General features: G+C 38.6%; 1 protein-coding gene across 1 annotated transcript; it reads right to left on the bottom strand.

Annotated features, from left to right (window-relative positions):
• LOC148371937 (cholecystokinin-like) lies at positions 1-14,387 on the bottom strand. Its single transcript, XM_088326569.1, has 4 exons — positions 14,338-14,387; positions 8,044-8,123; positions 3,998-4,184; positions 1-1,815 (listed from the first exon to the last, which is right to left on the bottom strand). The coding sequence occupies exons 1-4, from the start codon at positions 14,345-14,347 to the stop codon at positions 1,679-1,681; spliced, it is 414 nt and encodes a 137-aa protein (XP_088182695.1). The 5' UTR covers positions 14,348-14,387; the 3' UTR covers positions 1-1,678.
• Positions 14,388-15,295: the final 908 nt, after the last annotated feature.

The following is a 15,295-nucleotide window of genomic DNA, read 5'->3' as shown; positions in this document are numbered from 1 at the left end:
TGACCACTTGTACAATCAACACTTTATTAAATTAATAAACATAAATCTGCATAATGGGGAAGAAAGCAAGAGCGGTGGGTTTTCACGTTTTATTCACGTAAATTCAAAAGTGCTTCAGCTCGAACATTTACAGCAGCATTTAAGTCATTCGATGGCTTTTTTGCCAGTGACTGTATGTAGGACAAAATTATTTATACCCTGGAAATGTTCCGGGTTGGCAAAATAATATACAGTATAGGTATTGTATTTATTTTTTTTCCCTCACGATAGATTTTGTTGCTTGGAAACTAGTTTTCAGGCATTGTATTTTCTAAAACCTGTAAATAAAGTGGCAACAAGTTTTGATTAGTAATTAAAATTCGGCATGTGGTTATTCTCTGCCAATATATTGGATTATTCATATGTAACATGTTCATTCGTGTATAACGTATATATTTTACCTAAAAAGAACACAAAAGTTTGGGTCGGAAATATCGCTTAACACATTTGCAAAAACTTTATTTAGTAACATCCAAATCACTTGTGTGTATGTCTTATAATCAAGGCGATAATTCGAGTTAAGCATTGCTGTTTTCTGCAGTTACCAGTATCTCGAGTTGTAAATATTTGAATCTTCATCGTGCTTATAACAATATATTGGTACCTGTTAATGGCAACTAGGGCTGCGAAGAGGAAACATCTAGCTTTAAATTGCAGATTATGCTGAAATTCGCGGTAATCGAGCTGCTAGGAGAAAATGCATTGTACAATAGATAAATGTTAGAGAGTGGAGAAAACAAAGTTGTCTCGACGGATAGAAATAAAACCAAAAAAAGCACGACGAGGATTTCAACTTGTTGGTGTGTCTGCTAATCCATAGCACTATGAAGGCCATAAATTAATATTGAATTTGTGGGTATTGTGGTCATAGTTTATTGATTCAATTAATGATCTTTATCAGGGGTGTCAAACCCATTTTAACCCGGGGGGCCACACAATAGACAAAAAATTCTCTCAGGGGCCGAACTAGTAGATTAGAGAGAAAAACTAAATAAAAGAAAAGGGACTGGGAGGGAAAGAGAAAGTGTGGGGCAAGGAAAGAGAGAAGGCGAGAAAGAGAGAGAGAGATATAGAGAGAGAATGTGAGAAACAAAAGAGATAAAAAGAGCAATATTGAGGGAGGGGGAAAGAGAGAAACAAAGAAATCCAAAGAGAAATTGAGAGGAGAAAAAAGAGCGATAAAAAAGGGAAAGCTAAAGAGAGAGAGAAATTGAGAAAAGGAAAACAGGAAGAGAGCAAAATAATGTAAAGAGAAAAAGAGAGACATAGGGCGATAAAAAGGGAGGGAGAGAGAGAAATACAAAGACAGCGTCTTTGTAAGAGCCCCTTGGCTTTGGCAACATCAACCTGCAACTCATTTTTCTCTTGCGCTTCTTTCAGCGTTGTCTCAGGCCCCCTAAGGGATTGCATCCGGCCCGCGGGCCGCATGTTCGACACCCCTGATATATATCGTTTTTGATAAAAAATTAGGCATGCGGGTTATAGACTGGTGCGCGTTATACACGAACAAATACGTTAATTGCCGAATTAAAATCTGTAAATCATGCAAAGACAGTGAATCGTTGGTTGCATTGTGACAAGTACATGGAGGGCTGCTTTTTTTCATAATGTTGGATGCTCTGATCACACCAAGACGCCTTTAGGAGTATTCCAAAGCCTCGGCGCTGCGCCTTCCAAAATCCATCCAGCCTTCGTAATCCCTGTCCTTTATCCTGTGCTCTGCTGCCGGACCGCTGGCTCGGCTAGTGATGCCTGATCTGCTTTGGTAAGGCATGCCTAGAAGAACCCGGGAAAACGGCATCAACATCACGTGGGTTACATCATGTGACTAGCATCTACTGTACGTTGATGCTGTTTTACAACCAAGTCACACAAAAATGGCATTACAAATGTCAAAAAATGTCTTCATTCGAAAATTCTGTACAATATTAGTTGTGTTTCGTTTTCGTATTAGAAAATACGTGAATCTCAAATCCTGCATCTCTGAATCATATACATAGACTCCAGAAAATGTTTTTTTTTCCAGAAAAAGAAAAAATACGAGTTTAAAGTACGTAATACTTTTTCATTTTACACCATTTTCAATGAGTTCCGCTGGTTAAGCAAGAAAATCTCCAAAATATGCAAAATTGGTTGAATGGAAGAAGAGTTGACTTATTTTCAGGTTTTAATTCGTTTTACTTTAGTATTTTCTGTATATTTAAATTGATTTGAAAACTTTAAAAGAGTGAACTTTTTTTCAGCAAAGGGCTGCAAAATGCAGTGTTCGTAACGGAGTCATTTTTTCAAAAACGGGGTTTTCTAACTAATTACTTTTTCCTAATTACTTTTCCCGCCGTAACAACACCTTTATCGTTACTGTCAAAACAATTCCTTGGCACGCCCATGGGAGGAGCCGAGACGCCAACTTGCGGGGAGACGTGGGCAAAGAAGAAAAAGCTAAAGGACTTCAGTAGAGGGCTTCCCAGAGACTCCAACCACACTAATTCGGCCGTTTTCGATGGAGTACACTTAGTTAAATTGTTAATGGAATTAAATGTCGGCTTTCTTGTTCATCTTTTCCCTAAACAGTATATTTTGATGTTTCATTCCTAACACCACTTACTTTTACTAAAGAGTAACTTAGTGACTAACTCTGTTACTTTTTGAAAGAAGTAGTGAGTAATTGTAACTTAAGTAACATGCCCAACGCTAGTGCTACGCAAATGTTGTGACCCGTGACTCAAAAAGTTTGCCCAGCCCTAGATTAAAGCCTTCTCTCAGCCTCAACTTTGTCTAATAAAAAACAAAACATTGCTTTGCTTCCATCGTATAGCATCTATACGGCAATTGTAAACCTTTTTTATGAGTGTTTGTTCCATGTGTCGTAAAGATGTCTAGGAGAAAGGCTAGCAAATCAAGCATAAATATGAAAACATAGAAATGTCACAGTACGAGGGGAAGAAAATAAAAGCTCAAGGCAGGAGGAACAAACAATCATAAAAGCGAGAATGAGGGAGCAACTACCAGATGGAGGGACTTGCGGGACAGCATGATGGGATTTCAAAGACAATCCCTAAGAATAAAGTCCGGACTGCAAGCCGTTAGTTTTTCATGCATTTTTATTCTTTTTCTTTTTTTTTTATTGTGGTGGCACCGGAGAAAAAGGCAAGCTGCTCTTTTCCACAACGCATGCGCTCTAAACATACACCGCGGTGAACCCTGAAAACATTTATAACGCCCCTCCAGAGGAATTAGTCCACGTTTTTGCCGACATTATCGTTATAATGCACAACAGGAGCAAAACGTGAGGTAAGACGGTACATTTACAGCATGATATTTCAACTTTTACGCCCTCAAATCAAGTCCTCAATTTATAAATCAGAATTAACCAACAGATGAAATGATCCATCAAACTACACCACACTTCTCTTTCCGTATCACAGGCGTCAATATCAGGTTGCAGAGGTCTCCTTAAGTCCTCGAGGCACGATAACAAGCGAATGCAATTTGGTATATTATGGCGGCAATCAACAATGACAAGAACACAAAAAGGCACATCTGTGTTGCAATCTGGCATTATTCTCCACAGTACGGTTGCCCTGATGCTTTTATCTAGAGATAGAGGGCTCGCATTTTACGCGCCGCCGCCCTCGTTTGCGGTTTTGTTTGGGGTACAAAAGTAAATGTGTGCTGATCTTTGTAATCGCCATCTTGAATCTTTACATGATCTGAAAACATGTGATGTAATTAACAAAGCAAATTCCCCACGTTGGTTGGGCATGAATAAGTTCCTTTTATGGCTAAACAAGTTTGCGGCTTTAAATCAGTTTGTACAAATCGAAATAGTTTTGTTTTTAAATTTGAGCATTTTGGTTTTTAATCAGGTGCGTCATCTAGAATTTACAGTAAGTGCAACCACCCCCTATCCGACCACCTTCCAGTCCTCGCCAAGTTTGCAGAGCTCCAGTTTCCGCACCTTTTCTGGAGATGAACTTTAGCAGCAGCTGTCTCAATGCATTGAAAGCTTCCGTGTCGTCCGTGAGTGGATTGTTGTTGGCCTGCTGTGCCGAAGGAAGAGCCTCGACCGAGCGGGCCGGGCGGGTACGGTTATAGGCCAGGCCTCCCGGTGCTACGGCCTCACCGCCCGCTTTGTCGGGCATCATCTGGAGACGGAAGAGGGACGTCTCCAAAGTATGAGTTAAATATGCATTGTCAAAGTGTTTCAAGTCCTCTGCTGTTCTCCCATACCTGTCAACTTCAGCCAATTGCATACCTGTCAACCAAGTATATTTATTTTGCATTTTTAGACGTGTACGACGTACAAGAAAATCTGTACGGAAAAACTGCAAATTTGTCAATTATGGGTACCATCCGGTAGACACCGGCTATCACGAAACGGCAAATCAAGTCAAACGAGTTCGCCGCGAAAACCTCCATCTCGGTATGTTTTTTGTTGTTGCAAACGAAGCGAGCGGTTTGATGTAGTGAAAGGAAGTCCGTCTCTTTTTAGAGAACCGTCTTTTTCGGCTCAACTCATTAAAGAGAGCCGGCTCTCAAACGGCTCACTTGCTTTGATGCATTATATTACGAATGATTATGTTGTATAAAGAAGTTAAGAAAAAAGGGAAGTATAAAGTAAGAAAATAAAAAAAGACAGGTTTGTGGTGATCCCTTTAACCAGTATATTACCAACAATAATTTAATGCAGAAAACGTATTCATAATTTGAATAAGAAAATGTATTATTCTACTTATTTATATTTGCATGTATTTTTTCCTTCTACTGTGATAATCCAAGCTACTTAATTTTTGAACTTTTTTTTATAATAAACCTCATTTATGTCGAGCAACTCAGGATCTCACAACAAAATGTTAATGAACAATATATATGATATCACGAAACACATGTACAATATAACATGTTAAACTACATAAATAAACACGTTTGAAAAAAAAACATGGTGTAAGAGTATTTTGTATTTGGTAAGGGAAAATACGACAGTTTGTAAGGGCATGGAGCCCTGGAGCTTGACAGGTATGCAATTGCTCCCCTTATTAATGATTACATTTACCCTTATTAAGCAATACACCTTCCAGACACAAGACAGCATCTATTTATGTCGGATAAAAAAAACATAATTTGTGTAAATGAGTTTATTTTAGGGGTGGTACGGTGGATGAGTGGTTGGCTCGTTCGCGCCATAGTTATGAGGCCATAGGATCGAATCTAGCCAACCAGTAGCCTTCCTGTGCAGAGTTTGCATGTTCTCCCTGTGCTTGTGTGGGTTTCCTCCGGGCACTTCGGTCCTCCCACATTCCAAAAACATGCATGTCAGGTTAATTGGCCGGGTCCAAATTGTCCCAAGGTGTGACTGAGCGAGTGAGTTGTCTGTCTCCGGGTGCCCTGTGACTGGCTGGCAACCAGTTTAGGGTATCCCCTGCCCAACGCCTGAAGATAGCTGGGATGGGCTCCAGATCCCCTGCGACCCTACTGAGGATAAGCGGTGCAGGTAATAGATGGATAGATAAACAACACAAAAGATATTTCAACCTCTTTTTTTTAGTTCTTTCCCCACGTGCAGTCAATTTAGTGTTGCTTATTATACGCAGCAGTGTAAGATTTCACGGACCTAAACTGTTCTACAGACAGTTTTACTCTAACGGAAACGGTCACAATTTAGTATAATTTGCAACAAAGATGCCAAGGATCAATTCCCATTGTCTTCCTAAACTTAATGAAGTTTCTGTCTGCTACCTGTGACGGAAATAATCCGGATTACAACAGGAATAGGCAAGAGAGATAGACAAGAATGGTCTAACAAAACATGAGATTAAGAAAAAAAAGTGTATTTTTTTTCCTGTATGAAAATTGTTATTCAACGTACACAATTCAAAATGAAGAAGCATAAAAAATACAGGAACGGCAAATAAGTTGACAGATGGATGGACAGAGTAAAGGGAACAGTATAACCTCCAGGTTTGGTGAAAAAAAAAAGTTCAGATTTACACTTGTTGTGAAAGGATAGTGGGATTGTGGACGTGTTCTTAAGGATGGGCTGGGCACCCGTATGATGCGGCAGGGGTAAACCAGTGAAAGCTGTCGGGCCCTGCTGTTGAACAAAAGAGTGTGTTGTGTCACCCTGACCCGAGTGACATGGCCGCTTTCTGGTGTCCCATTTCATCTAGACGGACGAAAGCATGACCAACGTAGGTGCCGAGGTGCTTAACTTGTTTGGGTGTTTGAGCAATTAAGTTGGCCATGGTCCAAAAATTTTTGTGTGTTTTTTTTTTGCTATTTATTTCCCTTTTTTATTCTTTGTTATTGTATGTGTTTGTCTTGCTGTCGGTCACCCCTCTTGAGGGATATGACCAAGGTAGATAGATAGATAGATAGATTTACATGGTGACAATTTCCACTCGGTTCGGCTGAACTATTTCCCATAATGGTCCATTACAACGTGACACCGTAATAGTGTGATGGTGAGAAAAAAACCTGATGCCATTTCATTTGTCGATTGCATTTCTCGCGGGTAAGTGGTTAGGATTCCGCACTCTCACTGTCACGATCCAGGTTTGATTCTCGTCGCATCCAATGCTGAGCAAATGTAGTGCGTGATATTTGTCAGTTGATCAAGCTTTGCTCAAATACTACTATACAGCCTTGTGTATTACCCCAACCCAAACGTTGAGGTTTTTGGGAACGTAAGAAAAGACACAAAAAAGGACAATATAAAAATAAGGCAACTTTTTTGTCTGTGTGTGGCAGGGTACCAAAAGAATGAACCCCAAAACTATAAACTAGAGGTGTCAAACTCATTTTAGCTCCGGGGTCACATGGTAGAAAAAAACATTCTCACGAGGGCCGGTTTTCCTAAATTCATTCTACTAATGCCCAGTGTTCATAAGCACGAAGGTGTTTTGGCAGAACACCCGGCTAGTAAATAGCAATACCAAATGTGACTTAGTTGAGGGCTGGGGGTCTTTTTGGGGGCTCACATTTAAATTACGATTTAAGATTTGATTATGAAACGATTATTTAGGGTTGGTTTTCCATCACTATTTTTCCTTTTCTAAGATTTAAGCTCTTTTAGTGTTTATTACCTCTGCATATGAGAAAAAAAAAATCATTTCCAGTACAGTTTATTTAACTTGAGGAAACTCATGCAAACTGAAAAGTGACAAAAATAGCATAAAAGCACTAATTGAAATTGATTTAATGTCTTAAATATCTTTTTATTTTTTACAAATATGTTTACCTGAATTTGGTAACTTTACTCAAAGATTTCATATCTATTATACAAAAGGAGATAAAACTTTTTGAAACTTTTGCAAAGACACCCCGGTTTGATTCTCTTCAATTTTGTATGTTTTGCATTGCCTGGTGGTTTTCATTTGTGGGTTTCCTCAATCTTCTCTGCCTAATAATTGGTGGTCAGCAAACACAGTTACAGTGGGTGCTTTGCTAGTGGTGTCTGGTTTTGGTGACATCCAGAGGACCTATTTAAAACTGCAATTCACAGTCAAGATGCAGCTCTTTTTTTTCTCTTTTGCTTCTCTCAGCATCGTGTCGCAGGCCACAAAAAAATGATGTGGTGGACCACATTTGGCCAGCGAGCCGTGAGTTTGAGAGGTGTGCGCAATAGATGGTGAAAGTGCACTCTCTAGTGGACTTTTCGGGAACTATCCTAGATGTATATGAGCGCATGTTTGCCGCAAGGTGGGGAATCTTTGGCATGGGCTGCAGTTTTTCATAGTAAGTGGTAAAAAACATGGACAAATACATCGGAAGACGTTATTAACTAAATGTGCAGTATTATACAAAATACTGTTTCCCTTGTTGATATAATAAACCAGTCAGCCACAGCAAAAGATAAAAAAAAGATGTCTGAATTCATGTTACTGTTTGTGTTAACCTTTTTGGCTGACCCATTTCTTTCTTTTGACTAGACACAATGTGACTGCCGCAGGTAGCAAAACAAAATGACATAAAATACTTCTGCTCTTTGGGGTGCGTGACACTTACAAAGGACGATGATGGCAGACTGAAGGAGACCTTGGACAGGGCAGCCAGGACAACGACCACGTAGAAAACTACAGTCATGCCTGCAGGCAAGGAGTGAGGGCAAAGTCAGTGTCGGTATACCGTGATCCCCAGAGCCAAGAAGAACTCCGCCGGTTTGAAAGCGTCATAGTATCCTGTCGTCTGTGCAGCCCTTTGAGACTCTTTGTGATTAAGGGCTATACAAATGACCATGACTTGACTACGGTTAATAGTGATGGGAATTTCGCCTTTTTTAGGAGAACCGGCTCTTTCAGCTTGGCTCACTAAAAAGGCCCCCAAACGGCTCTTTAGTGGCTTAAATTGATTACTACCAATCATAATAAACATATTAACAACAACTAAAATAATGAAACATAATGCACAAAATGAATTAACAATGTATCATACTACTTTATCAAAAGAGCCTACATTTTCTCAATCTTCATTGACCTTTCAACTTTGATCACTAACAAACACCAGCCATTACAAAATGTAAATTAAAAAAATGTCCTCCTCCTGTGAAAACTTTGAAATACAAGAGTTAACCTTTAAATTTGTTACACGTAATTTATGACACGTAACAAATTTAAAGCGAAAAACAGGATCCCTGAATAAACACAACAAATAGTTAAAATAAGTACAGATTTATAAAACTTTAGCTTGCTATACAATCAACAGATTTTAAGTCCAAGAACAAAAAATCCCTGAAAAAAATCCAAACAGCAAAATCGAAATTCTGAATATTAACAGTGCTATGAACTATACAGTACGAGCACTTTTAGCTATTTTCAACTCAATTTTTAACCAATTTAGACTAAAACAACACGAAACCACTGAAAAACACGGACATTTTTAAAATTAAAATTCGTAAAACTAAAGGAAATTATCATCAGTTTCCACCGAAGATTGGCATTAAGCATTGAGGCATTGATTTGTCTTCTACCACTGAATAGACAACACATTCTGCTTTGAAACCACCAATATCATTAAAATGAGTCCAAATTCGGCTCCTTTTTTTCTTTGACTCATTTATTTTATTGTTTTTTTCACACTTTCTATTTGCCCCCTCAATTGAACTCCAGGCTGCCGCGCGACCCCTTCGCTCAGTGACCGTCTTTAAGACAAAAACGCAAAACAGACAGAAGCCTTTTGAAAAGAGCCCGCTCCCGTTGTTCACGTTAAAGAGCATGCCTATAGAGCCGTTACATTTGCAAACCACACAATATCTCGAAGGGTGTCCTCACAGGAAGAGAGGCGAAAGACAGATATAATGGCGATTTTCATCCATTTATTCATTCACCTTCTAACACCAAACCCTGCTGAAGACACTCCCAGAGGCCTAAAGTACTGTTGTGTACATTTTCACAAAAATCGGTTCAGCCGTTTCGGGGCCTATAAGCCACAAATGAACGCACACACAAGCATGCAAATAATAATAATAATAATAATTTCCTTTGTATTGTCATTCTTTGCAACAATGTACACAGAACGAAATGTCGATACACCTGACCCGTTGTAGCGAGTCGATGCAGCCGCAGCCAACAGAGGGCGCCGCCATTATACCAATAAGGTATGTCTCGGCCGAGGCGCGAACCAGCGACCTCCCAGTCTCAAAGCGGGCACACTACCATCTAGGCTACTGAGCTGGTAGGATTTGCATAATACTCTTTACATTTATATAATAGTCTACAGAGTAGGGGTGTCAAACTCATTTTAACTCAGGGGCCACACGATAGAACAAACCTTATCTCGGGGGCTGGACTAGTAGATTGAGGAGAAAGAAAAATAGAGAGAAATAAATCAGACAATGAGAGGGAGGGAAAAAGAGAGAGTGTGGGACAAGGAAAGAGAGAAAGAGAGAAAGGGGGAAAGAGAGAGAGAGAGACAGAGGGAGAGAGAGAGAGAGACAGAGGGAGAGAGAGAGAGAGAGAAAAGACAGCGATAACATCTGAAACCAAAGAGGTAAAAAGAGAAATAGTAAAAAGGGGAAAGACAAAGATAGAAATAAATAAATCCAAAGAGAAAAAGAAAGAGAGACAGAGAAGGAGAGAAAAAGGGAAGGGCAAAGAAAGAGATAGAGAGAGAAAGAGAGAAAAGCGAGGAAAGGAAATAAGAGAGCAAAAGAAGGTAAAACGACACAGAGAGAAAGAGACAAAGAAAAAGAACAAGAAACATAGAGTGAAGAGAGAGACAGAGAGTGAGATAAAAAAAGGAGGAGAAGAGAGTGAGAAAGAAATACAAGTACAGCGTCTTTGTGAGTGGCACCTGGCTTTGGCAAAATCAAGTGAACATATTTCAACCTGCAGCTCGTTTTTCTCTTGCGCTTCTCTGAGCGTTGTCTCGCGGGCTCGATTCAATCCCTGAGCGGGCCGCCTGTTTGACACTCCTGGTCTACACTATGTATATACAGTATATTTCATAGAAAAAGGAGAAGGAAAGTCCACCATCAATCACAAGCAGTCACCCTAGATGTGAAAAAGGCCCGACTCAGCACTTTCAGACCCCCGTTTTAGGAGTTTCGTTTAGTCACCATCTGGACTCAGTATTACAGTTTGGGTTTTCCCTTATCTTGTGCCAATGACCCTGACAAAAAGGCAAATGCCAGCCGAAAATGGTTTTGCGGGTGAAGCTCAAATGGTGCACAAAATGAACAACTTCCCTGAAAAGATAAAAGGGAATAATAATAATAACAACTTTTGGACGCTTCTTCTCTCAATCATTGAAACAAGTGATCATATTTTACAATATTATAACAATCACTTGCTAGTCCGATTAGAAATGTATTCAGGATATACCTTTTCATTTTCTGTGTAAAACCTGAGACAAATAGGAATTTTCCATTTTGAAATGAGAATCGACATGAACCATTACAGCGAGGGGCCCGCGAGATTCTTTACATGTATTTTGTAATGTGGGAATAAACCAGACTACCCAGGGAAACCCCACGCAGACACTGAGAACATGCAAACTCTGCCCAGGGAGGCAGAGGCTGGAATCGCACGCCTAACCTCTGTACTGTGAGCCGGACGCTTGCCGCCGAAACGGCTCTTGGAAGTGAATGACGGGAGCCGGCTCCCCACCAATTAATAGCGGGTTCCCTTTAAGACACTTTTTATTTTTTTGTGATTGGTAAATATGTGTTTTTGTCATCGATTCAGTTTTGTTGGCTTTAGATTTGAAGAGTATATGATAGGTTTTTTTTTTTTTTTTTGAGATCTGTTAATATTTTATTTTTGTAAACTATGTTTTTCAGGGACAATGTGTTTTAAATTTGATGTAAAGATTTTTATTGTTTTTCATAATTTATTTATTGTTGCACTGAAAAGTGAATATTTGTAATTCATATTTTGTGGTGTGTTGTTCAAAAATCCTGACTTGCTTGACTTTAAAGTCCCTTAGTATAAAAAGGTTCAAAGTTTAGATGAGTTCAATAATTGATTTTATTTGAAATTATGAATGAATTCTGGGCGTAGTGTTACATTATTATTGGTAGTAGCGATTGTTTTTTCTTTTTCTATTCTGTTGATTTTCCCCTTCTTTTTCATTTTACTGCTATTTTTTCTTCTTTCTTTTTCTTTGTTTTTCCTTTTGTCTTGCTTTTTTCTTTTTCTCTTTTGTGTCTTTTTTTGTAGCGCTTTGCTCCTTTATTCTCGCTTTTTTACTTTTCTCCTTCTTGTTTCTTTTTTGTAGCGTTATACTTATTTTTCCTGCTTTTTTATTTTCCCCCTCCTTTTCTCTTTTTTATTTTTTTTCTTTGGTTTCCTTCCCTCTATTTTTTAACTTTGTTTTTATTTTGTTTGTTTTTCTTGTCCTTTTATTTTATTTGTTCTACTTTTTTTTTCCTTTTCATCTTCTTGTTTTGTTTTGTTTCCCCCCATTTTAAGACATTTCATGCAAAATTTGACATAATAATTGGTAATATATGAATAAAAGCAACAAAAAAAGAGCTGTTTGGTTGCCGCAAAAGCCGGCTCTTTTTAGTGAGCCGAGCCTGAAGAGCTGCTTCTCGAAAAACATAACTCCTAATAGTGATTTTAAATTATTCTTAATTTTTATGCAGTGCGAGAAACACAGAGGCTGTCACGTTGCACACACAGAATGTCAAGAAGTATCAGGAGTCACACAACCAATAATCTATATTTTTTTCCCATGATGCATCAATCATTATCGATTGAGTCCCCCTGACAATAGTAAATTGGCCAATACAAAAAGGATTGTCTAATACAAGATGAAACAATTATCGGTCGGCAAAGATTTATGACTCTTACATTTGAATTATTTTCTACATTAAATATCAATTTATTAGAAATAAGATATGATGCTTTTGTCATTGTTAATAGAACTGGGGGTTGAGAGGGGGGGGCACAATGTTACTGGATTAAATAGTCATTCTTTCAATGCTAATATTATTCCAGTTTGCAGCAGATCGCTGTTACCATTCAATCGGTTGTTAAGGCTGATTTACAACATGCTCAATAAGCGCGGGTGGATCGATCCAAATGTCGATATTAGCGATACTGAGCGAGCACTTGGTTCGGATTGATACTATTGTCTTAAGCTCAATACCGTCCTTTTAACTATCGCTGCAATAATGTCGTTAGCGTGCCGTAAGATTATACATGCATTATTGCGTTCAAATTTGAACTAAATGCGGTTACAATTGATTTCGCAATACTGATTTATATTCCAAATACTGTGCAATGAAATGCGCTGTATCTTCTAAACTATAAGGTGCACCGCGTTCTAAGACACACCTTCAATAGTAGATCTTTTCAGGCGCATGAGATTAAAACTGAAAATTAAAAACGGATTTCATTGACCATAAATATGAGGGAATCTCGTTTTATACCTGAAACGAATCCATTTATTCATAAATGGTTATCGCATATATAGAAGCAGCTGGTGTTATTGCATTTACCATAATTCTGGCTCTATAAAAGGATATTGGTTTATAAGGCCAATTTCTGGCAAATTTGGGGTTTTTGGGTCTACCTTCTAGTCCAGAAAATACGGTAATTTAGTAGTCTTGTTGACATTGCTATACAGTATTTGTATTGTTGTAACAGAATATTGCTGTTTTTTTGTTTGCTTTACGTGATTTATGTTCTGAAACAGTTGTTGAAGTATTTTCATTTTTATACTGTTATGTTTTTTACATCGTATAGTTTACACTTACTTTGACCTACTGTTCAAAATATTGTGCATTGGAAGGTATTTTAGTTGTCATGTTGACTATGTAAATTTGTATTTTTGTTGCTGCTTTTTTAGACTTTTATTCTAAAACAGTTGTTTTCGTTGAAGTATTTGCGTTTTTAACAAACATTTTGAAATATTGTACCATGCAAGTTGTCATGTTGACTATGTTATGTATTATGGTTACGTTGCAGCTTTTTCGGTTTGACTCTATTGACTTTTGTTCTGAATCAGTTGTAATAGGAACCTTTATATATTTTTAAGGTGGCGCAGTGGTTAATGCGTGTGCGGCACATTTCTGAGGTCATGAGATCGAACCTGTGTGGAGTTTGCGTGTTCTCCGTGCTTGCGTGGGTTTCCTCCCACATTCAAAAAACATGTTTGTCAGGTTAATTGGGCGGTCCAAATTGTCCCTAGATAGTTGGGGGAGTCGTCTGTCCCTGTGTGCCCTGCGACTGGCTGGCAACCAGTTCAGGGTGTCCCCTGCCCACTGCCCGAAGATAGCTGGGATGGGCTCCGGCACTCCCGCGACCCTACTGAGGATAAGCGGTGCAGCTCATGAGATGAGATGAGAAGTTTACATTGTAGTCATTTGATAAAAAACAGAATTTTTATCTTAACTGTAAACAAACTCAAATGGGAAGTAGGGTCCGACTATTAGATGATCAAGAGATTTCCAAGTAAAAGTCTCGGTATCGTTCGATACGACCCTGTATACACTCGGGTCGGACCAATACCAAAGCTACCAGTATCGCCCAACCCTACTCCGTATCTCCTTTGCAGCATTTTTTACAACCACTGTGCATTCCACACAAAACGACCAACACCGTGTCATCATTAAATATTTAAGGTGTGGATTTAATAGTCCTGCTGGAAAATAATGAACGTATCGCCATGATAAGAAATATCTTTGAAATCATTATTCTATTTGAAATTCTTACAGATGAGACCTTTAACTACAACGTTTCAAGCACTTTTTGAGTGTATTGTAAATAAGGTAAAAGTAGATGAAATTCAAAAGATCAACTTGAGAGACTAAATCAATCACGAAATCGATATAAAAAATAAAAATGTGATATTCACCTGCAGCCATGTGTGCTGAAAGGACGATGTGAAGATTGCTTCAAATGGTTGTGAGCGGGTGAGGGAGATGCCACGGGGTTTTATGCTGAAAGGGGAGGGGCTTATACAAGTAGGAGGGGCTAAATTGCTCTCAAATGAAGCTGGTGATAACACAGGGGTCTTACGCTCAATTGAACTGGGGGCCGCAGGAGCGAGGGTCCATGTGAGGTTGGGTCTAATTTTGATAAAAACATTCCAATATTTGCATTTTTCCCCCAAAATTCCTCCACTCAATAAGACCTAAAACTTAAAAAAACATTGAAGGGATAGTGTGCAATATTTAGTGCCTCAAAAAAACCCTTCATTCATAAAGAATATTGATTGTTAACTATCATACCAATGTTAATTTTTATAATAAATATTCATAGGTCGAGAAATATGTATTTATTTTACATAGCAGAATCCATACCACGTAGTAGGCACCCTATTTGTCTGGCATCTTGCTGTGGCACTGTTACTGGTTTTTGTTCCAAGTGCCATCCAGTGGTCAAACGTTTCACAATGTACCTTGAAAAACTAATATGAAAATAAAACGATCAGTGATGGTTAAATCCGTGATTTGCGTGTGTGTATTATTTGACCACTAGATGTCCCTGTATTGTGTACTCCAACAAAAAGGGGTACAAACTACAGGGTCTCAAAGTGTCAAAGTGACCGGAACGCAACATTTTTTTGCGAAGAAAAAAAAGAAAGGGGAAAAAGAAAATGAAACACAAAAAAGGAATTAAAAAAGAAAAAAAAAGGAAAAGAGAAAAAACATGTGAATGAACAAAAATATTGTCTATCTCACTGAGCAGCATTGGCCGCTCTCTAAGTCTATGCATGAGAGTGTGACTGATATATTTTAGCACCTCTCCCTACCTGGCCTGTTCAGGGTTCGTACACCTTTTTCATAACCATATTCAAGCACTTTTTAAGG

Source organism: Urocampus carinirostris, chromosome 2, assembly GCF_059441175.1.
Source record: "Urocampus carinirostris isolate Australia breed hairy pipefish chromosome 2, RoL_Ucar_1.0, whole genome shotgun sequence".
Classification (NCBI taxonomy): domain Eukaryota; kingdom Metazoa; phylum Chordata; class Actinopteri; order Syngnathiformes; family Syngnathidae; genus Urocampus; species Urocampus carinirostris.
Note: the sequence above shows the minus strand (reverse complement) of the source record. Positions and strands in the feature narration are given on the sequence as shown.